At 33.6% G+C, this 26,021-nt stretch overlaps 1 protein-coding gene across 4 annotated transcripts in view; it reads right to left on the bottom strand.

Moving 5' to 3' along the window:
- Window positions 1-270: 270 nt before the first annotated feature.
- LOC150109506 (cytosolic 5'-nucleotidase 3A-like) overlaps window positions 271-26,021 on the bottom strand; it is a 161,384-nt gene continuing 135,633 nt past the window's right edge. For all 4 annotated transcript variants that reach the window (XM_090413355.1, XM_090413375.1, XM_090413364.1 and 1 more), the window contains 3 exons: window positions 21,845-22,007; window positions 10,491-10,688; window positions 271-3,130 (listed from right to left, as the gene is read on the bottom strand). In XM_090413355.1, the coding sequence (XP_090269481.1) occupies window positions 3,023-3,130; window positions 10,491-10,688; window positions 21,845-22,007 (469 nt within the window). In that variant the 3' untranslated portion in view covers window positions 271-3,022. The remainder of the gene's footprint in view (window positions 3,131-10,490; window positions 10,689-21,844; window positions 22,008-26,021) is intronic.

Here is a 26,021-nt window from a genome sequence, read left to right on the forward strand (position 1 = left end):
GTAAGTTCAAAATTTGAGATTAAACATTGTTGAAATATTGGATTGCAAGAATATTTAGCTCTCTTGAGCTCAGTACTTGTTCAGCATAGCATAAATTGTAATTTTCTGATTAAACTACAATGCAAGAAAGAGAGTTAATTTTGAATGCCAGGTCTTGATTAAACAAACAAGTATGATGACTGTCACCTTTACAAATCTCATATGGAATCCTCCAATTTAAACTGTTTATAAATATACAGAACTCAGTTAATAAATGCCTAAAACTTTTTGTAACATTTCTTTTTATTAAAGAAAAACACTTTATTCTACAATAGAAACATTATGTATTGAAAAACAACTCTAGGAAAATATCTACAAGAGATTTTAAAATACTGCACAAAAATAGTTGAAATATTAAGTTTAACTAAAACTTTAAATATTTATGTTACATTATAACATGTTTTCATAAAATTTACACACACACACAAAAATCAGTTTTGTATCAAGCTGTTACAATATTTAAGCAATTTTTTTTTTCAGGTAAATTTAATCTACCATATGTAGCAAGAGAACTATATTTAATAATGCATAAAATGCATAATGATTTTCTGCATAAAATCAAATTTAACAAAAATTAAGAGAATATAATAGACACCAGAATTCAGTAAATGTTACACACACACACACACACAGCTATAAAGATAACTATTAATATGGTTTTTTGAGAAAAAAACATTCCAAAGTATTGCAGTGGAATAATTTTCACAGCACTATATAAAACTATAAGGTATCTTTTAATGCAACTAAAATGTTTGCAGTCTTTCAATACAAATAGAAGCACATCATACTAAAAACGTATTCTAGCATATCTGTATTTTACAGAATCAAATGAGATCATAGCAATGATATTTAATTTTGTAATTTCATTATTTATTTTTATATATATATATATATAAACTATTTTAAACTTTCTCTACAGAAACGTAGAGGAAGTTGAAAATAAAAAGGCATTCATGAATTCACAAAAACAATATACAAAGATGTTATGAATTCTGTTTCCAGCACTAATGAAAATGTACACAATGTTGTAATGAATGAATCAAGGCAAAAAATAAATAAATGAATAGCAAATGAGCACTATGACCAACAAAGAATTGGGGTCAACTATAAAATAACACTAAGTACAAATCTCAGTGAATCATTATCACAGTAGTAAATATTACATTTGCAGATTTTGGACACCTTAGTTATCCATTCTAGAAGAAAGACTACATCAAACATAAAATAAATTATTGAAATAAATAAATTATAAGAACACAAAATACATGAAAATTACATTAAATCTTAGAACAATAATCCTTTTGAAATTATCACAGCAAACGGGTAAATATATACAATAACTTGTTCAAAAGCACACTACCAAATATTATATAGGAACTATTATTTAACTCATCAGATATTTATATAAAAATTTTTGCAACAATTTAAAAAACCTTAATGCAATGATACTCATTTTAACATAATGCATATCACTTGAACAAAAGTGGTATAGAGAGAAGCATCATACTCAATAATAATGCAAGAAAAGTTAGTGGTATACTTTAACGTGTTATTGGTTTCAGAAAATATACCATAATTGCATATTTGGTTATATTAATAAATTGAAAACATTAAAATCATAGGAACAATGACAGAATATTTAAGTTTTTTTTTTTTTTTTTTTTTGCTTCTAAATTCTAACAGTATTTTCAGATATGCTAACTACATCTCTTTACTATTATTTTAGTTAGTTAAGAGATTTTTAATGTTCATTAAACTTTTTTTCTTTCTGTGTTATATAAAAGACAATTATCACAGCTATGAAAGATATTAAACACTGTTGCAAATTTAAAAAAAAATAAATATGCAGCAATGCTGTATAGTTATGCTTTCTTACCACAGCATTTATTTAAACCAGCCAGGTTCTTTTTTTTTTTTTTTCCTGAAATTTATTTCTTTTAAAATTGTCACATTAAATTTAATGAATATATTATTCTAAGTTGTAAAGAAATAATGTTATGTACATATATTTTTCTATGCAAAGAAAGAGAAATTTCTACCAAAAATAACCATTAGCCACACTGTTAATGAAGTCCACAATTTTTATATCATGAATTTTTTTTTAACATTATGATCAGCTATCTAACTGAATTAATGCTGTGTGAAGTATGTAATCACTATTCATATTGTGATTATGTTAAGTTTATTTTAGTGAAAGATAGTCACCAGAAATGAATAAATACCATTAGTTTCATTATTTAAAATGCATTCAACGAATGAATTGAGGTTTGCTTTGAAATTAAGGCTGAGGCACTAAGGTCATATATTATCTGTTAATTGCATGTGTTCTCCAGTTAGTTTTCTGTTTTACAAGAGTAAAATCTCTGCTACCTCTGTATTAAATTGGCTAAATCACCATACACCCATATAAAAGTTCCTCACATTCTTGGTGAGATTCAAGAGAGAAACTGCTCATTCTACTGACCATTTTTATTACATTAACTTTGGCTATATAATATTATATGGGAGAAAAATATCATTTATTCTTTGACAAAGCTATAAAAATACTTATATTATATTGTGTGTGTGTTGGCATATGAGTCAGTGTGGGGTTTCTTGCTTTGAATCATAGGACTCCATGGAGGAGAAACAAATTAGTATGCATATACATATACAAAAGCATATATCCATCACCCCTGCATTCACTTTTTTTTTTTCTTTTTCTTTGCAGGTATGATTTCACAAACTACAGTATTTGTCATGTATATATATATATATTAAACCCACTAACAATTAGGTCTAATTTCAAAAATATTCTATTACATATACTAGAAATTTGCTATTAACCATCCAAGTTAAAAAAATAATTAAAAAGTAACTGTCTTCTGTAAAAAGGCCTATATACAAACATTCAGAGAAAATGGCATCCTTTTAGGAAATGGTTACCTTCAAAGTATTACACAATGTCGGTTGTTTTACCGCATGAATACCTACAAGAAAATTTCTATTTTTCAACTATATGCTGTAATAACCCATTAATGACATTCATTGTCTGATCGTCAATTAACACAATATCGTAGCCTTCGAGATATTGAGAAAGCCTTTCTTCAATCTGTTAAAAAGAAAAATATTAACTCACAAAGCTGTAAATCAATGCTGAAAATATACCATAAATCTCAGATTTTTTTTTCCCCTTTGTTATAATAAAGAGGAATAGCATTTATTAACATATATATACACTATGTTGCAAAAAATATATATGGACCTCTTGAATTGAACAAATCTGAATTCACTTTATCACACATTTGATTACAGTTACAGATGATAATTTCTTGGGTAACTTTTCCATTAAGTGGTGAACCTGGTACTGGTATTTTGGGGTATTCCTTCCAAACTGGCAGTCAGTTCCTACAGTGAAGTTATATTAGTCAGTCTAATCCTTATAACTTTGGAAATGACCTAGTTGAATATCAACATAATACACATACTGCAAATGCTGGATTGAAAAAAATGGACATTTCCAAATAACCACCACAATTTAGGCAACAGAACTGTCTTTCTGTTGCCTATTCTTATCATTGGTTAGTTTCCTAACAGCTTCCTGTACCACCACAGAACATAATCTGAGCATTTAACCCTTGCTGTTGCTCTTGATATCTCCAAGAGCAACAGCAAGAGTTACCATCATCTGGATTGCCTTTGTCTTTGTGCAAATGGATCAACATTCTCTCAGGTAAATGGTCGATGGTGTTCTCTCCTCAAAGTTTCCTGTCAATGCAGTGTCCCACAGGGCTGTGTCATTTCACCCACCTTCTTCCTGATTCATATATAAATGACCTGATGTCATCCACTGCAAACTCTATTCATAGTTTTGCTGATGATAGCACTCCACTTGTTCAACTCATATGACAGGCCTTGCAGTGCTCAAACATCTCATACTTCAAGATCTTCATCTTGTAAGCTGAAAACTAAAAGATATTCTAGACATTTCGAGTTATTACTTTGAAAGACTGCTAAATGAAATAAGCAGTGTCAACATGGTGGTAGAACACTCCCAACAGGAATGCAGTCAGGATACACATATCCATACTTGAAATAGAAAAAGTAATCAAAAACGTAAAATGTGGAAAGGCAGCTGGAGTAGATGATATTCTACAAGAAATGCTCAAATATGGAAGATTCATAGTAGCTGCATTGCATAATTCAGAAGGCCATAGTCAGAATGCCGAATTCTGGATGACTGGAACAGAGACTCTCATAATACTCATCTATAAAAAGGGGAAATAAAACTGAATATGAGAATTACAGAGGTATTTCTATTTTGTACCTGGTAAAATTTATGCAAGTATACTTGAGAAACAGCTATGAATAATTGTGGAAAGGAAGCCCGGTGAAGAACAAGCTGCATTCAGGCCAAATAGAGGCTGTCAGGATCAGATTTTCATTTTATGACAGATAGTTCAGAAATCATGGGAATATAATAAAGATCTGTATTTAAGTTTTGTCGATCTGGAAAAAGCACATGACAAGGTGCCAAGAGAGAAGTTATTCAAAATGCTACAGTTATATGGTGTCAATGGGGGCATTATATCAAGCAATACTTAGTCTTTATTATTATTATTATTATTACCACGGGCTACTCCAGGAGTCCTTAGACTCATCGAGGGAGGCCCTAAACATCATGTTCACACAGCTGTTCAACATTCTCACAGTATCTATCATACCTTGCCTTGAACTCGCTCACTGTCATAGCACCCACAACAGACTCTGGCAGCTTATTCCACTCATTTACCACTCTAAAAGTAAAGAACCCAGCTCTAACACCCCTGCTAACCACGCTCTTGCCCAGCTTCCATGGGTGTCCCCTAGTTCTCCCACCACCAGTCCTGATCTCAAAAATATCATCTGAATTAATCCTATAGAATCCTTTTAGCAATTTGAATGTCTCAATCATATCTCCCCTTTTTCGCCTATCAACTAGTTTCTGCAACCCACAAATCTTCAACCTGTTCTCATATGGTTCATTCCATAGACCTGCTATCATCTTAGTCACTGGCCTCTGGATCCTCTCAACCTCCTCCCCATCAAGAAGGAACCGAGGTGACCAAATCTGGGCACAGTAGTCGAGATGAGGTCTTATCAGGGCTCGGTACAGAGGTACAATAACTTGTTTTTCTCTGCTCGTCAAGGTATTTTTCAACAACCAAGTGAGTTGATGAGCTGATTTAGCTACTTTCGCAATGTGCTCCCTAAACTTCATCTCCCTATCCACCAACACTTTATTTGAGTTGTAAGTCAGCAGTTAGAACTGAAGTACAAGAAGATAGTTTCATATTAAATCTGGTGTCAGACAAGGATGTACATTATTCCTTGTTATTCATTATCTATATGGATCATATTATGAAGGAAAGTGGCATTAAGCCTGATATCAAAATTGGAGATGTTAATGTCAGCTCTTTGCTTTATGCAGATGATGTTAAACTTCGAAATAAATCCAGTACAAGTCTGCAAGATTTCCTGACTAAATTGAATAACTGTTGTAATAAATTTGGTATGAAAGTCAGCAGTAACAAGACAAAGACAATGAAAATAGGCAGAAACAGTGAAAACCTGAACTGTATCCTGAATGGTGAACAACACATAGAACAAGTAAAACATTCCAGCTATTAGACACAATATTTAGTGAAGATGGTAAATTAAATATGGAAATAGACAGCAGAATTAGTGAAGCAGGTATAGTGGGCAGTCAGCTGAATAAATTTATATGGAATAAGAAAGAAATTAGTCAAAACACTAAATTTACTATATAGAAAACAGTGTTCAAACCAATTTTAACTTATGGATCTGATAACTAGATTAGAAATAAAACACTTTTTCAAAGACATTATATAGAGTTCTGAGAAAGATTAGTGGAGTGAGCAGATGGCATCAATGGCAGTATTAAATTAAAAATGAGGATATTAGGAAAGAACTTGCTATTGTTAGCATTCAGAAAATGTTAGTAGAGTTAATCTCAGGTGGTATGGTCACTTAAATAGAATGGAAGAGAAAAGATTAACAAAACAAGTGTTCTTAGCAAGGTTGGCAGGAAAAAGACCAAGATGTAGATGGACTGATACAGTAAATAGTGCCTTAAAAGAGAGAAATATAAGATCTGATAACCAAGTCTTGACAGCAGATTAATTTGGAGGGAAATTGTTGATCAGTGGTTAGTAATGGTGTAACTTTTTCAGGTAGTACTATCATAATTATCCTCTATATCCCCAGAGTATACATATCAGGAATTTGATGATAATAGTATTATTTTTATTTATGGAGAAATAAACAGTGTTTAGCATTAAGTGTATGGTTTTATTTACATATCAGCTTAAAATATGCATAATGCATATATACAACACTTATTGTCATTTCTAATCAAACATGAAGATGAAAAGAATTTAAATACTCAAAACAAATAAATTTTGTTTAATATCAAGTGTACTGTAATTTATACAAGCATATTCATACAAATAATATCTAGTTTTTTTTTTTTTTTTTAATCTCTTTAATACTTTTGTGGGGTGCTTAAGGGTCAAAGCTGTATAACTGAGAGGAGACCTCCACATAGCCTTTAAAGGAATGCGGAGAACCGACCAGGGCTTCTGACCTAATGTCCAATCCTCACCTTCTCGTGGTGCACCCTTGTTGGGTATCTACCTGGATACTGAACGAACGAGGATGGGCGGGCAATTTGGGATTTAGCTGACCAAATTGTATTATTATTGGCTTAAACCAAAATAAAAAACGATGGTACAACATGAAAAAATTTCATGCTGGCTGTGGCATTGCATGGTTCAACAAGGCCCCCCCTCCGTTGTTTTCACCAGGGAACCAGGACGAATAGCAAAAAGTCAGCTACTGGAACAAACCCTAAAACACACCCCAACTCAATATAATCAGAGACGAAGATCAGTAATATCAACATAAGAAGCCTGAATGACAAAGAAATGGAGCTAGCTGAGGAATTAGATAAGTACCAGATCGATATAATACGGGTGATTGAAACAAAAAAGACAAAAACTGGTGAGACCTTTCTGAGCAATAAATACAAAATGTTATATTCAGGCAATGACAATCAAGGAAAAGAAGGAGTAGCCATAACATTCAACACAAAATATGAGACTAATCTTCTTGAATGGCAGGTAGTCTCAAGTAGAGTAATGTGAGCAAATATGAGAATGGGGAACTGGACAATGAGACTTATTTGTGCCTATGGTCCCACAGAAGGTTCTACTAAGGTAGAAGTGGAGGAATTTTTTGAAGCTTTAGATAAAGCAACTGACACAATGAAAAAGGAAAAGTTAGTCCTTGTTGGGGATCTAAATAGCAGAGTAGGAAATGATTGTGAGGCATACAAAAATATTTTGGGAAAATTTGGAGAAAAGAGCAAAGTTAATAACAATGGCAAATATCTGTTCGATTTCTGTTCAGGATATGGTCTGGTTATTACTAACACCATGTTCCAACATAAAAATGTGCACAAATTCACATGGAGAGAAGAGGCTGGGAATAAGAAAAGTCTCGTTGACTATGTTATTGTTGATAGCGATGTTTTCTACCTGGTGCAGGACACCAGAGTGTACAGAGGATTTGAAATTGAAAGTGATCACTATATAAGAAAGCAAATAAAAGTTGAGCAGCTCCCAGGTGTGAAATGCAGACTAAAATACAGAAAGATAATTGAAGAAAAAATGAAAAAGTTTCAGAACAGGAACCAAACCTTGGAGAAAACACTGAATGATTCAGCCAGAGAAGATTGTGATGAGGTTGTCTGCAAGGATAGAAAAATCAGAACTGCATGGTGAACACAAGAAGTAAAAGAGGCAGTGAGGTAAAAGAAGAAAGCAAAGCAAAAGTTCCTGGCAAATAAGTCAGGTTCTGCTCTTAGAGAATATAGAGACAAATGTAAGTAAGTGAAACACTGTGTAAAACTAGCTAAACAAAAGTCATGGGAGGACTTTGGCAAGAACATAGAAAACAAATATAATATCAAGAAGGTGGCAAAATATTCTGGGAGGTTGTTGAAGAAGTTTAGAAATGGAGAAAAGAGTGTTGTAAAAGGAGTTAGAGACGTTAAAGGTGACATGAAAACGAGAGAAAAAGATATCCTCGAAGTATGGAGTAATTACTTCAAAAAATTGCTAAATGAAACAAGCAGTGGTAAAAAATACTCAACAGGCAAACAGTCACGAATACATATCCATACTTGAAGTAGAAAAAGCCATCAAAGGCTTCAAATGTGGAAGCAGGAGTAGATGATATTCGACCAGAAATGCTGAAGTATGGTGGTATAAAAGTCTTAAAGTGGCTGCACTGCATAGTTCAGCAGGCGTGGACAGAGGGATGAATTCCCGATGATTGGAGTAGAGTTCTCATAGTACCCATATATAAAAAGGGAAATAAAACTGAATGTGAGAATTACAGAGGTATTTCCCTACTGAGTGTTCCTGGCAAGATCTATGCAAGTATACTTGAGAAACGGTTGAGAAAAATTGTGGAAGAAAAGCTTGGTGAAGAACAAGCTGGATTCAGGCCAAATAGAGGCTGTCAGAATCAGATCTTCACTCTTTACGACAAATAGTCGAGAAAGCATGGAAATATAACAAAGATCTGTAGTTAAGTTTTGTCGATCTGGAAAAGGCATATGACAAGGTGCCAAGAGAGAAGTTATTCAATATGCTACAGTTGTATTGTGTCAATGAGGCATTATATCAAGCAATACTTAGTCTTTATTTGAGTTGTAAATCAGCAGTTAGGATTGAATTAAGTACAGGATGATGGTTTAATGTTAAATCTGGTGTGAGACAAGGATGTACATTATATATATGGATCACACTATGAAGGAAAGTGGTATTAAACATGATATCAAAATTGGAGATGTTAATGTCAGCTCTTTGCTTTATGCAGATGATGTTATCCTTCTAAATAAATCTGCTACAAGTCTGCAAGATTCTTTGACTAAATTGAATAACTGTTGTAATAGATATGGTATGAAGGTCAGCAATAAAAAGACAAAGGCAATGAAAATAGGCAGAATCATTGAAAATGTCAACTGTGTTGTGAACAGGGAACCTGTGGAACAAGTAAAACATTTCAGCTACTTAGACATGATTTTTAGTGAAGATGGTAAATTAATATGGAAATAGATAACAGAATCAACAAAGCTGGTATGGCAGGAAGTCAATTGAATAAATTCATATGGAATAAGAGAGAAATTAGTCAGAACACTAAATTAGCTGTATACAAGACAGTGTTCAAACCAGTTTTAACTTACGGATCTGAGAGCAGGGTCAGAAGTAAAACACTTGACCAAAGACTAGCGACCACAGATATGAGAATCCTGAGAAAGATTATAGGCGTGAACCGATGGCATGAATGGCAATATCATATTAAAAACGAGGTTATTAGGAAAGAACTTGACATTGTCAGCATTCAGGAATGCATTAGCAGAGCTATTCTCAGGTGATATGGTCACTTAAACAAAATGGGCAAAGAAAGATTACAAAACAAGTGTTCTCTGCCAGGTTGGCAGGAAAACGACCCGGAGGAAGACCAAGATATAGGTGGATTGATACGGTACAAAGTGCCTTAGACGATAGAAATATAAGATCTGATAATGTTGGAGTCTTGACAAGTAACAGACTGATTTGGAGGAAAACTGTAGATAGGGAGTTAGTAATGATGTAATTTTTTTCATGTAGTACTATCATATCCTGTACACCCCTTGAGGGTACATGGCAGGAATTTGATGATGACTTAATAAAGTTATAGTTAACTGACGAAAAAATTTAACTCACTTGATAAACTGAGTTCAATTTGTCTTATAGGATAAAATAAAAGAATGTTTTGAGTTAATAGCATAAAAAACAATTTGATATTACTCCTAATGCAATTTTCTTCATAATGTGATCCGTATGAATGATGAATAAGAGTGGAGATAGTGTGCACCCCCTTGTCTCATGTAGCAGCATGTATCACAATCAGGCAGAAGTTAATCCTCATACATTTTTAGAAGTCATTCTTTAGACATTCAATTTCAAAACATTTCAATTTTATTATTACTATGTTACAGCTACATGTGTAAGCATTATTAGTAGTTTCAGTTTAAATTTAACTGAACATAACATAATCTGGAAAGTTATGCAAATAATTTGTTAAAATTTTAATGTAACGTCCAAAAATATAAAAATAACGATTTTGAAAGGCTGTCATTACTAGTGTCAAAATTATAAATGATTATTCAACAAAATATAGATTAGCATTTATAATGGAAATCCAACCTAGTTCTGGAATATCATCAAAACATGCCTCCATATATCTTTGGCAAATATAGGCAATCCCCCCCCCCATTCACACATTCCTGTAGGGAAAAAATTTTGAATTATTTATTTAAAAACCTAAATATGTTACTCAATGAAAAATGTTCAACTAACCTTATCATTAAGAAAACCAATTCTAAGAATATTTTCCCCATTTGCTCCTTTATGCATATCTAGATCTCCAAGAGAATCTCCAAGTAGTATTATGTTTTTTCTTCCTTCAACAAGTTTAAAGTAATCTGGATTGTCCAAGGAACTTTGATTTTTATTATACATATGAATCAGGTTACCTTTAAATCCTGATAACATGCCCTAAAGGAAATTTCAAAAAATTATAAACTTATGATCATTGAATAGTATTCTATGATTTGTGACACACTCCCCACCCCCAGTGACAAAGAAACAATTATACTGCATAAACAGTTTATAAATACTTGTTCCATTTGTTTCAGATGTTAATGGGTGCCCTTCAAACATGTCACATGATTGTATAAGAGTATATCCACTCTTAGATAACATAACAATAAGACACAACATGCAAATTGGTAGAGAAGAACAGATTATACTGAATTAGTGCATTATAAATGCCTGCCCCCCCCCCCTTGCCAAAAAAAAAAAATAACTACATGAAGCTAGACTTCTGTCCCACCATGAAATCAATTTCTCCATACCCATAATTCAAAAATCTGAGTTCATCTAGATCAGCGTTTCTCAAAATTTCAGTACCCATATATCCCTTTTTGCCCTAGTAACACCAGAATACCCATCTTAGGGCAAATGCAATTTGGCAGGAGTTAAAATATTTCTTTCAAGAACATACACAAAGGCATATATTTTTAAATGTTTACATATAATAAATTACAAACACGAATTTTTTTAATTATTAAATACATTATAATAAATACAAATACAACAAAACATAGATGCATGCATGGTTGGTGAAACCATCATCACCACCGAGGACCATTACAGTTTAAGATATGATTCTGAAATTTAGCAGAGTTCTAACAGTGTGGTTTAAAGTATGTGTACAAAAAATTTACATTCAAACAGTTCGTTGCAACACTATCATGCTGTTGACCAGATAAAAATCTAACAGAGGTCATTTGACACATTTTGTGCAAAACTAATTTATTTTATTATTGAAAAATTAACTATAGAAGAGACCTGCACCTATTTGAAATTATATAATTATGATTTCTACTGTAAGATCTGATAATGTTGGAGTCTTGACAAGTAACAGACTGATTTGGAGGAAAATTGTAGATAGGAAGTTAGTAATGATGTAATTTTTTCATGTAGTACTGTCATATCCTGTACACCCCTTGAGGGTACATGGCAGGAATTTGATGATGATGATGATTTCTACTTCAATACAAATTCCTCCAGGACTTCAAAGTAAATGAAAATCTGATGGCAGAAGACCTAAAGTATGTAGATAAGAAGACTATTCCCATCTATACAAATAAATGGCAGCTGCATGAAATATTTAACTTATAAGCAGAAGATTTTTCTTCTGGAAAATTCTTTCAATATGGTATTGCCAGCAAGGATTAGTTTTCCTATAGATGTGCTGTTTAAGCATTTGACAAGTATGCATTTCATACTGTATGAAGAAATTGTATCTATATATATAAGACAATCAAAAGAGGATGTTCTGAAAGAAACAGATGTATCCTTTTAAATATATTTGTCATAGAACAGGATAGGAATAGTTTCATGTGATTACATGGAATAATAAAGATAAAACCTACAAAAGATTAAAAAAAAGAAAAAAAAGAAAAACCTTTTAACATATGTATGGTTTGTGTGTGTGTGTATAGTGTTGCACATGCATGCAGATTTTTTTTTTTTAAATCAACCCTACTCATTTGCAAAACTACTACTGCATCATAGGTAAGCAGGAAGGGCACAACTTCCAGTTTCTTGAACGACTGGAGGTTTGAACACTTAGGAGAAACAATGTGACAAGATTGTTGCAAAGAACAGAAATGGATGAGATGAAAGATGAAGAGAGAAGTTGGTTTAGTAGAACTGAAGTTGGAGAGAAAAATGGATGATCAGTCAGCAGCTACTCAGAAAGACATGCAAGAATGATGGTGGTAAGATCAGCAAAGCATTGCCTATGAAAATACCTACAGAAGAGACAAAGAAGAAACAATGCCTGAGAGAGTTAATCTGTGAGAGATGGATCATCAGATTGTTCTCTTCTAACATCAAGCATTCTTATGCAGGTTTTTTTGGATCTGGAATTTATACAAGTGAAGGAAGTAGCACCTTGAGGAGAAAAGGTTGGAATGTTTTGGAATTAAAGCAGAAGGCAAAAAGTTAGCAATGACACTAACCTGGTACTGAGAATCAAGTTGAATAACATGAGTTGAGGGAATGCAAGATAATGAAAGGGTAGAGCTAGGAGTGATGCAATTATGGCCTAATATCTTTGTTGGGGCCAACATGGTTCTGTCATCACTCATGCTGATATCTTATTAGTCCAGTTCAAAAGGTTAAATTCATCTACCTCTATCTTTTATCCAGTTTCCACCTCAGCTTCTAGAGAACTAAGTGGTTTGCCCAAAATATATCCCTTATTTCTCTGTCCCTCAGATGTTTTACTGAATCACCACTGTCTCCAGTGTCAATTTTATCCTCCTCATAGCAGTGAGAATCATGAATTGATTTGGTGCCACTATGACCACTGTTCGTGTTTGCTTACTCCTAGGTAGTTCTTTTTCCGGTTTTATGGTTTAAGTCTGTTTCCTGATGAGGGTATACTGGAAAGCTGGTTAGAAACTGAATCCTAACATCCACAATATTGTGAATCAAAATACTTGTAGTTAATCATAAATAATTTTTCAACTATGTCTGCATATTAGCTTACTAGAATAATGAATAATGCACTAATTGAAGGAAAATCTTGCTTTAGCAATCCGCTTATGGTCTTTTATAAAGGGTAACAGAGCTAGATAAGGGAACCCAATAATGATCCTTCTGGATTTTGGCAGGTCATCTGACAAGACTTCATTGGAGGTTGTTATACAAATTCAAAAGGAAGAAAGGGATGGGTTTGAAAAACAAACTTATGACATGGATCGGATGGTGGCTGACTGACAGGTATCAGAACCTGATATATGGCAGTGCTAAAGCTATGAGGAAGGTGACTGATCAATGGTGCACCATAGGATTCTATGCTTGGGCCACTGTTGCGTAACTTGTATATTAATGATATTGAGTGAGGAGTGTGACATCCAATTATTTGCTGTTGATGTTAAGTTATAGAGAATGATAAGGAATAGAGCTAATACAGATTTCCTGCAAGCATATTTTAAGAGAGTGGTTGTGTGAGTAATTTTCACTGTTTTTCAATAGAAAAGTGGAACTGGCTAAGAAGCTGATATCTTATATCACAACCTTCCTATGCAAAATGGCTGCAAACATTATTTTTTTTTTTTTTTTTTTTGCAAATGCAGTCATCCAGTAACCCATTAATCCACCAGGCAGTGGACTATGACGAATATATCTTTAAGACATAAATGCCGTAAATCTGTACTGCAAAGAAATATGAAATACACTGCTAATCAGTCCCTAATTGGTGTGCCAAGTGCTTGCTAAACAAACCTCATTTCCATTTTTTCTTTCAGAACCCAAAAAAGGGATAAAGAACCAAGGTTGAGTCCATTTTGTCAGACGTGTTAACCAAGTATTGAGTTTTTGCTTTCTAAATTTCTGCCTGGTCTCTGATGAGAATCAATAGCTCAAAACAGCTGTCAGGACAGAGAAACCTAATTTAAGTACTAATAAAATGACAAACATGCAGACTCCTGGCCAGAGTTTGTTTCTTAAGTAGTAAAAACCAAGGCAACTCTGATGCTTTAATATTATATACTCATGAGCTCTCAGGCAAATTTTTTTGAAACTTTTCTTAAGTTTCTTTTTATATCTGGCTATAAAATATGGCTGGATCCATAATATCCTCCATTTTAATATCTTATCTATGCAAAATTGAAGCCTTTTGGCTCTATACTTTAGTAATGCTTTGGAGAAAAGAACAATGCTAATAATAATGATGAGTAAATACTGCATTTCTGTTCAGGATATGGACTAATCATTACTAATACCATGTTCCAACATAAAAATATGCACAAATTCACATGGAGAAAAGACAAGAAATAAAAAAAAATTCTTAATTTTGATAGCAGTCTTCATGCTGGTTCAGGAGGACAAGAATATAAAAAGGGATTTGAATTAAGAAGCGACTGTCATTTAATTTTCAATATTAAATCTGGTAGACAGTGAGCTGAAATAAACTCTTTACTTTAGTAAAGAACTTATCTCAGTTCTTTACTTCAGTAACGCATAGTAGCATAGGCCACTTGCAAGACAGGTTTCTTCAAACAGATTTTTACATTTTAACTTTTAAAACTTTTTTTTTTGGTAAAAGATTTAATACATCATTTTTATATTATTATTTTATTATTATTATTATTATTGTTCCGGGAAACTCCAAGGAGTCGACAGACTCATCGAGGGAGGCCCTAACATCATGTCTGGAACAACTATTTAACATTTACACAGTATCTATCATATCTTGCTTTGAACTCATTCACGGTCATAGCACCCACAACAGACGCTGGAAGCTTATTCCACTCATTCACCACTCTCCAAGTAAAAAACCTAGCTCTAACACCCTTGTCAACCACGCTCTTTCCCAGCTTCCATGCATGGCCCCTAGTCCTCCCACCACCAGTCATATTTTCAAAAATATCTTCTGGATCAATCTTATAAAAACCCTTCAGTAATTTGAATGTCTCAATCATATCACCCCTCCTTCGCCTATCGTCCAATTTCTGCAACCCACAAATCCTCAACCTATTCTCATAAGGTTCATTCCACAGACCTGCTATCATCTTGGTCACTCGTCTCTGGACCCTCTTCACTTCCTCCCCATCACGAAGAAACCCTGGTGCCCATAACTGGGCACAGAAGTCCACATGGGGTCTTATCAAGGCTCGATACAGAGGAACAACAACTTGCTTCTCTCTGCATGTTAAAGTATTTTTCATAAGCCAAGTGATTTGGTGAGCTGTTTTAGTTACTTTTGCAAAGTGCCCCCTAAACTTTAACTCCCTTATCCACCAGTACTCCCAAATCCCTGGCCTCATTAATCTCCTGGAGTACGGTTCCACCTATGCGATATACTGCTGCTATTCTTTTCACCCCAAAGTGCATAACCTTACACTTTGCCACATTAAACTGACATCCATTTTTCCTAGCCCAGTCCTCCAAACTATCCAAATCATCCTGTAAAATTTTGACATCCTGTGCACTCACAATTGCTCTACCCAACTTTGCATCATCAGCAAACAAGTGAACACTTCCTCTCAAATCCTTTTCAATATCATTGATGAACAAATTGAAAAGCAGTGGTCCAAGAACAGAGCCCTGCGGCACTCCACTAGTCACAAGACGTCTTTTTGACTCCACTCCTGAATAAACCACTCTCTGGTATCTCTCCTTCAACCACCCTCCTATCAATCTTACCAACCCTATATCTATCCCCATCTGCTCCAGTTTACTGATTAGGGTTCCATGTGGTATTGTGTTAAAGGCCTTGGCAAGTTCCAGTAGTATCACTGTAAACCCATTACCCTTATCCAGTTCGGCCATCACTGTGTTATAAAACGTGAGCAAGTTACTGAGGCATGATCTACCCTTCACAAAACCATGTTGTCCCCCATACAATATCCCATTTTCATCTATCCAATCCTGTATTCTTTTCTTGACTATTTTCCCCAAGACCTTGACAATGATTCCTGATATGCTGATCAGTTGGTAATTTACAACAGCAGTCTTAGAACCTCCTTTATGCAGTGGAACTATTCTCCCCTCTTTCCACCCCCTTGGGACTAACCCAGACACGAGACTCAAATTAAACAAAATGGTCGAGGGCACTGACAATTCTTTAGCAACTTCACGTATGACACGAGCTGGTATACCATCCAATCCAACAGATGTATTGACATCGAGGTTTTGTAATAGACTACTCACCTCCACTTCATTCACCACAATTCTCGTATAATCTACTGGTTTATTCGTTTCTGCAATGTCACCACCTGGATGATATATTCTTGCAAAGTGCTCACTCAGTAACCCAGCTATCTCAACTGATTCAGTTACCTCCCTACCATCGCCATTCTTTAAAATCATTCTGCCATGTACATTTTTCCTTTTACTTGCTACATATCTAAAAAACTGTTCAGGATTCTCTTTAGCCAGCATGGCCAATGTTCTTTCGTAATCCTTTTTTGCTTTTCTTACCACACTCGTCACCCTTGTGGCCTGCGCTTTATACCGTTCATGTGCCAGCCGGTCACCTTTCTCCTTAAATTCCCTCCATAGTTGTTTCTTTTTTTGCAGCTCAAGCTTAATGGTGTTATTCATCCATTTAACCCCTACTTGATTTATTATTCGGACTCTAGGTATACAGTCAGCCATTGCTTCATGCAAGCACTTCTTAACTACCTCCCATGCACTATCAACTTCTAGTCCTTGCAGTTGTACATGCAATGGCACTGAGCCAATCAATCTCCTAAGCTTGTCATACTTTCCAGCCCGATAATTCCACATGTACCCTGTCTTAATTGAAAATTCCACACCTTTAGCCACCTCCCAAGTCAAGACCCTATGATCACTCTCACCGATTGGTGGCAATGTGGTCATATTTGTTACAGCCAAATCCTCAGATGTAATTACTAGGTCAAGCACTCTCTGACCCCTAGTAATTTCCATTACATGCTGTCGCAGATAGTTATCCCTTAATAACCGCATAAAATCCAATTCCTTCCTCCCGTGTGTCCTCTCCTCACTCCAATCAATGCGACCATAGTTGAAATCTCCCATAATAATCACCCTCCTTCCACTCATTTCTTCTATTTGCTTGTGCATATTGTCACCACCATCTTTTCCATCACCTGGTCTATAGCAGCACCCAATTGTATATTTAGTTCTGCTAGCCACAATCATACACCAAATGGCCTCAAATGTGCTATCTTCTCTATCCTGCAATTCAACTTCTATTCTCCTTGGCTGTAGCTCATCAGCTATCATCAACAATACTCCCCCCCCCCATTTTATTCTCTCTGTCATTCCTGAACACACTATACCCATCACATTCAATCCCACTAGCTATATCATCTACAGTCAGCCATGTTTCACTAATACCAATAACCTATGGTCTGGAAGTGCCAACCATGGCCAAAAACTCTTCCTTCTTGTTCCTAATACTCCTAGTATTAGTGTACATGAATTTAAGACACCCATTAGCCCCAACCCTACCTTGATGCCTTATATTCAGAAGGAATGTTTGATGTGATGACAGTACAGCACAGTATTTATTTCATAACTAGTTTCCTACCAAGAACTTTCTTCCAAATGCTATTTTTTGTCAGGTCTGATTTGATTTTTTTTCTTACATTTCAATTATCTAAAGCACCCTTAAAACGTTCATTGCCAATCATGCGATATCGCGTGATGCGAGTTCTCACCGTGCGGCCGACTCTATCAAGTTTCTAAGCAGAATAGTATAGTGGTCACAATGAAACGGCGCGTAATATTTATATTGGCCACTAGGGAAGGGATCGACTTTCGTGGAGTGGGGATGTCCGCCAGCCATTGTCTATTGTTTATGTTAGCCAGTGCGCACAGTGGTGGCGTTCGGACAAAGTGACGATTTTGTTTAGTTATTCATTGATTTAGGGTGCTTGAAGTTTGGTTTTTATTTATTTTGAGTTTTTTTTTTTTTTTTTTTTTAGTAAGTTCCCTATAAATGTTGATTTTTGATAATTATTTTTTTCTATTTGTACGTTATTTTTAAAAATTCTATGTGTATCAGTCTTTTATAAAAAAGACTGATAATTAAAGTTATAATTATTATATTTAAATGTTTTTTATTTGTAAAATATATAACTTATTTGACCGAATTACATATCACGCGATATCGCATAATAGATATTTAGAGTACATAAATCCTATGTACATAATAATAAAAGCATATAAATAATATATTTAACTTATTTTGAGCACAATAAAAACTAAATAAAAAAATAAAAAAAATCTGGCCACCACACAAAATTCCAATTTTCAGCTTGGCAATGAACGTGTTAACAGCATCAATCCCACCTACTAAGAAACTCCTTACATTAAATCTTTCTGACTCATTTTTTTCTTCAAACTCGTTCCTGATAATTGTTTACCTACCATTCTGTTTAAGCAACTGCATGCACTTTCGATACATATACATTTTTAATAGACTAACAGAACTGAGTACATTGCAATGCTGTTTTTTTGTTTGTTTTTGTTTACTAATAATAACTAATAATTTCAATTCTCATTCTCCCTTTGTCTCATTTTAATAAATGATGATTATACTGTAATTATATTGTCATAAATATAGTACTATTAAGATTTTTTTTTTTTTTTTTAATGGTGGTTCAACCCAGAGATTAGAAACACATGAATACCATGCACAAACATCAATGATGAAATTAAAGTGGGTCATCAAAGTTGGTCTTGAAGAGGGTTGATGAACCCTCTTCCAGACCCACAGAAGTTTAATGTTGCTTTTATTAGGGGATAACATTATGCCAAGCAATGTATAGTTGACATTAACTGTTTTGTTTGAAACTAAGAACAACTGTGACTAGATGAAGAGGGTTGATGAACCCTCTTCTAAACCCACAGAAGTTTAATGTTGCTTTTATTAAGGGGATAACATTATGCCAAGCAATGTATAGTTGACATTAACTGTTTTGTTTGCTGATCAATTTGTTTGAAGCTAACAGCAACTGTGACTGGATGAAGAGGGTTGATAAATCCTCTTCCAGACCCACAGAAGTTTTGTTGCTTTTAATAGTGAATAATATTATGCCGAGCAATGAAAATCATTAGCAAGTTCTTTCTACTATTTTAATGGTTTTAGCCATTGACTGTTTTGTTTGCTGATCAGTTTCTCTGAATCTAATAGCAACTGTGACTGGATGGAGTTTGATATTTAATATAATGGAATAGCTACTATCAGCTTCTTAAGCCATTTCTATTTTAGTTCTGAACATTACAATTTTAATTAGAGTGAAGCAAATTGGTCATGCTGACATGGAGAGACTTAAAAAATATGTATTGTTTAAAACTGATTTCTCATATTCCATTACCCAGGAAGTATACAATTGCAGATCCCTTGAGCTGTTGTTTCATTACAAAAGTGAATGAATGATTCATTAGCAAAATTTCAAGGTCATCTGTGCCAGTATTCATTGAATAAATACTTTTATCCAAATATTTTGAAACATTAGAAGCAATATGGAAATCACATTTGTTTTTTTCCACAATGCTTGCCATGTACAGAGATGCTTCAAATATTCTTGCATCATCCCCTCTCCTTATGCCCTACATAGCTAGTTATTCTAAAATGCATGCCATCTAGTTAAACTTATAAAATGCAATATAACTAAGGTAAGACAGGTTAAAATTTTACACAACTTTATTGTAACTTTGGGGATATAAAAGGAAAAAAATTAGGATCCTAAGAGGCCCAACTGAATGCTCAGTATCATAAAAGACCAACAAAGTCCCTCATAATGCCAATCCTTTTTGAAGGTTTTTTCCTGGACTTGTTTTTATTTAAGTCTTGGGGAAGAAAGGGGATGCTTTCTTTCCAAATTTATCATGGTGAACACATGTAATATAACAAAATAATCCCTTTACCTCACTGTATGTTACTGAATATGTAGCATAGATTGATGAAAATAATACAAAGACAAAAAGGATAAAGTAACAGTGTGTATTAACAAAACATCCTATTGTAAAAATAATCATAATTAAAATTCTGAATATTTTTATTTATTGTTTATGTTAGTTTGTTTATTAGTTTTAGCTTCATAACACGCATTGTCGGCACTTGCGATGTGCCCGTTATTGAAATTGTTTTGTCAAAAATGATATGTAAAGAAGTTAAAAAAAAATTGATGTGCTTACTGGATTTGATATTTGTATTACTTACAGGAATTTTATTGTAATTTAAAATATTAAGTTTTGTGTTTTTATGAAGATATTCTCTCTTGTCGCTAACGGAGACAACGTGTCAGCCATTATTTATACCTAACTTCTTGCTTACCAGTTTCATGGAGTGCGCATGCTCGATGATAAGTTTGATGTGTGATTGACAGCTGACAAGTTCGGTATCGAAGCAACGGGAGAGTAAACAAGGGAGTTCGGAAGGAATTTAGAACACAGGCCGGGCTGATATTTAGATTCAGAGGAACTAGAGTTTTTTTTTATGTGACAGTCGGAGGAAAATTAATAGTATATTCCGAAAAAGGAATCGTGGAACTCTTACGTTTCAAAGTGGCATAAGTATTGATAAATAAAAGGAAAATATTGCTATATGCGTTTTAAACGGAATATTGGAGGAAACACTAATTGAAAGATTTATAGTAAATTCCGAAAAGGGAATCGTAGAACGGCAAGTTTTTTTTTTATTGGAAGAATTAAGACTGTCAATAAGCATTTAGTGAATAAGATTTATGTCTAAAAGAATGTTCGAGAAAACTCTGATTAGGAAGTTTCATCTGTATTAAGGACGCCGGATCTGACTATTATTTCTACTGAAGAAAAGAGATAGAATTAAGTTCGGAAGAATTAATGTGTGCTACATAAGTGATGAGAAAGGATCCTGTAAAAATGAAGAATAAAGTCATACATCTTCTGAAAAGGGCCTTGACAGAGAAAGAAACTGGCTATGAACATTTTGTGATTGTGCAAACAAAGTGTTTAGTCTAGTCTTAAGTGTAAGTTTAATTTTAAAAGGCCTTGGATCCAATTAATTTGTAGTTAGTTATGTAATATTTGTTTGAACTGTATATATATTGTTTTTGTTTTATTAAATGTGTTTATTTTGTATTTTGGTCTTGAGTCAGTGATTATTTGGATTCTGAAAGAAAGAGTTTTTTGAAAAAAATTTTTTTTTGAATTTTTTTGAAACTTACATCCAACAGAAAACTTCTGCATTCAAATAACAGGATGCTATTGTAAACTGTTGGCTATAACTTTTTTTTTTTTTAAATAAAACTTCAAGGGAATTTTGCAGCAAATCATTTCAAGATCGGGCAAAGTGGTTGTTTCAAATGTACAATGATAAGATAATTAAATGCATTCCGTGAGTACAAGCAGCTTTAGGCTAAACTGAAACTTCTGTGATGAATAAGTGGCTTCGCAGGCTAGGAAAATTTTTGATTACTAATGATGGATACAGATCCCCTAATCTGTTCCAGACTTTCATTAATCTAACAATTTCTAACTGGTGTTCTCTTTACATACATTGTAATAATAATAAAAGTCATGAAGCAGAAATATTCTTATACATGTTAAAAAGTATTCTTGCTACTTATATATATGTAGTATTCTATGTTATATGTTACCTTATCATCAAATTTCATGAAATTGGAAATGATGTTTACATTGGAAAAAAGCATTTCATGGTACAATAATACTTCTTGTAACATATCTCCAAGTCCAGCAGATATTATTAGAACTGGAATGTTGTAATCATTCAATGTAGAAAAGAATCTATCAGTTCCATCTCTAAGCAGTTAGGAGAGGAGGGGAAAAAAAAAGATATAATTAAGTTTTCCTTATTATTCTAGCATAAAAATAGCAAACTGTTCCAAACTTCAATTAGAAATTTTAATTTTCTGCTTTATTTTGAATCTAAAACTGACATACTGGGCAATTCACTAGCACACTTGATACTTAAGATTAAATGTAAGCATCTAAAGAAAATCAGACTGAAATGTCTTATTTCACTATCTTCATGAGTAAGTAACATTTAACACAAAACGATAACTACATAAAACAATGACTTTTTATGAACTTAATACACATCCATATCTTAAAATTACTGATTAAATTTTGCTTAAATTATTAGGAGTGACAAACATTTAAATAGCTGACAGCAAAATATATTTATTTAGCAAAGTTAACAAATTTCACTGTAAAAAAAAAAAAAAATGCATAAAGCACTAAATATGCAAGATGCTATACCACAAAATAAATATTTAAATAGAAAATAGAAATGCGCACTGTAAAATTATCTGATTTATTCAAACACGTCTGTAAGATTTTTTTTCTGTATCACTAAAACATTAGAGCAGTATTAGGAAAAATTTGCTTTAATTTTTGAACTGTTAATGATTAAAAAATTCATTTTTCTTCTATTCATTTGAGAAGCAAATGTTGACAAAATAAAATGTTAGTATAAGGAAAACTTATCGACGTATCATCAATGTTGCTCTGTGTGTGTGTGAATGAATGTTCAGTTAGGAATAAATTATGAAAAAATCTGACAGTATCATGAAACTGGCAATTAATGATATTTAATGTTTTCCAATAAAGATTTCCATACTTTAAAGTCAAATTTTTTGTAGGATGAACTTTTAATTAGTATTTGCTGATGTAATAGTCCCAATATGTCCTGTAGTTTTTTCAAATTGAAAGATAATTATTTAATGTAATTTAATGACTTAAATGGTGAATAAAGTCTCCTGATAGTCAAAAGGACATTAGTTACTAAAAAATGTATTTCACAAAATTCAACAAACTGATATTCTGAGAACAGTGTCATCCCACACTTTGGCAGAATACATACAGAAGGGAAGATTAAAGAAACTCAAACATTATTCAAAATCATTCTAATAAGTATTATCACAGTTTCTATGAATGAAATACTCTATATATGAAACAACCCTATTAAGTGTGTTGAGGTTATCTATTTGACTGAGGATACATTTTTAGTTCACTACTTTGGCAAAGAGAATTTTTATTCTTCTTATGGTACAGTTAGTGATAAGAACACCATTTTAAAATTTGAAAAGCGAGAGTTGGTGTACTGTTAAATGTACTGAAAAAGAAACAAAGTAAAATTTTTGCTGAAGTGCAAAAGGCTTCTTCAGTACAGAAATGGAATAGCATAATATACACATTTTTTGCATGAATACTGTTTCCTGATAGAGTGGATGTTAGGTTTAAGAAATTTATTGAACTGTTTTTTTTTTTTTTTTTTTATTTCATATTCTATGCTGAAGTGCAACCCATCACAAAATTATTAAGGGATATTTGTAAATTTAAAATGTTTTGTTTTTATTATTAGAAAACAGTCATCAAAAATTTTTTTTGCTCGAGTTCTTTTCATATGAAAAGAGCTCAAGCAAAAAAAAATTTTGATGACTTTTTGAAAACTAGAAAACGATTCCAACAAAGACATTTCAAAAGAATAAACCATATTATTAACCTCCCTACCAGCCAATGTGGATGAAATAGTGAGACCAAATTGCACTTCTTATCCATGTTATTCAATAGGTGTTACAGACTTGTATCCAGATTTTGCTGGACGTCTATAGACGTCCTGGCCAGTTAATAGTATCTCATGTTGGAGGCTTAATGGATTTTTTACAACACTCAAAAAGAATTAAAATAGAATTTAATACTTCCTATATTTCGTCCTAGTCACTAGGCCATCTACGGGGATTACAAAAACAATTAATGTTACACATACACAAATAACAAACAATACTAAGCCCAACCACGTGGGTGACACTAAAGTCCTATCTAGGTAGAGCGCCCTCTAAGGGCAGTAGTAGGCGGCCTGGAATGTAAGGTGGGAACTCTGGTGATGAGTGTTTCCCAAATCTTCGGAAGCTTAATGCAACCATATTTATTGAGATTTGGTTGGTTTTTGAGAGCTGCTGCTGCTGTTTCTAAGAAAAGTCTCTCTTTCTTGAATTTGCTGTGGTGGAGCATGGTGGTTTTCTTCCATGATACCCTGTGGGTGGTGTTCAAAACATGGTCAGCCAAACCTGAATGGCCATAGTTGTGTTTGAAGATGTAAGACTTGTGTTCCTCTAGACCAGCGCTTCCCAAACTGTGGGCCACGGCCCCTTGGGGGGCCGTAGGTTTTGTTGAGGGGGGCCGTGAAATAATGAAAACAAATTTAAAATGTTTTAAGACTAAGTAGATTTTTTTTATTTTAAAAGAAACGTATTTAACTTTGATTATTTATTATTTCTTTTTTGTTATTTTTTATATTTTAATGGAAAAATTCACACATTGGTGTTGGTTCACAAACTTTGCTTCCTGCGTATTTCGGCGCTTAATGAATATTAGTAAATATTGCTTATTCATATGTTTCATTTCAAAGCAGTGGTTAATTGTATTTACTTCGAATGCTCTCCAGGAGAGCTCCAAATCTTCCTGTCCCTTTCATCACGCGTTCATAATCAGGGACTGTTGATATTGACTTTATATACATATCAAAACTCATTTTATATTATCACTGTCATCCGACCTAGTTTTCTGTTACCAATAAAAGTTTCGCATATACTTCACACATGAATAAAAGCTTAAACAAGTTCATGTGGAGGAGATAGTAACTCGCTTGCAGTGGTAAACAACACCCCTCCCTAACAGCCACTATACTGCAGAGGCAATAAAAAAAAAGTACTTTGATTATGCCAGTCAATAAGGTATGAGGAGTCAGTGTAATATATTTCTCAACAAATAGTGCAATTAGAGACAACTGGGATAAAAACACACTAATTAATGAATCACATGTCCCCTCATACAGAAACTATGCTGTATAGACTGAAACAAAACCATATGTTGCATGGGCAAACACATTATCTAACTAAAAACTATTGTTATTAATTAGATGTGTGCGAGTTCGATTTCCCAAGGCAGCAATAAAATTCAACCGAACGTGTTAAAATTCGTAAAAGTGTTAAACCTAAGTAATATATATATATATAATGAATATTATGGGTTTCACATATGGAATTCATTGAAGAGAGTTAGCATTTCAACTCAATTGTCAGCTATGCTTTTATCTTTTGGTTGCACGATCTTTTGTTAATACCGCACCAATCATATGCACGTTTTAATAACCTGCCTTTGCTGTCTGTTTTGCGTTAGGCTTAAATTACCTTAAAGGGAGAAAAGTCACAAAAGAGAAAAATGTTCCTGGTCCGTGGATTCCCTTATTCAGGTAATATTCACTAATTTCATGTTATCAGTCTGTGGTGTGCCAGTATCGGTAAGTGGTGATATTATTTGATTTATTCTATGTTAAAAAATTTAACCCTGAGATGGATAAGTGGCTAATAAAAAATAAAAAAAAAATTCCCGCAAACAATCAGAAGAAGCAGAAACAGACTCAAAAAAAAAAAAAAAAAGGACAGTATTTCATATTTTACCAGAACAGCCCGCATCATCTTCAGAACCAAACGGTAAGAGGCAAAATATGTAATATATGCATTTGATTTTTGCAATATTCACTGTGTGTATGTTTTGTATTGAATATAAATACAATAAATATTATAATAATATATCTCTCTATTACGATTTTCTTTCGAGGGGGGGCATTGAAATATTTTAATTTTTGCAAAGGGGGCCCTGACATCCAGAAGTTTGGGAAGCACTGCTCTAGATGGATGGATGCTGATCTGCCTGTCTGTCCAAAGTACACCAGCTTACAGGAACAGGGTACTTTGTAAACTCCAGGCAGAGAGAGAGGAGGGAGCTGATCTTTCGTAGAACAGATAAGGG

This window comes from Typopeltis vanoorti, chromosome 2 (genome assembly GCF_054136105.1).
Source record: "Typopeltis vanoorti isolate ZY-2024b chromosome 2, IOZ_Tvanoo_1.0, whole genome shotgun sequence".
NCBI lineage: Eukaryota > Metazoa > Arthropoda > Arachnida > Uropygi > Thelyphonidae > Typopeltis > Typopeltis vanoorti.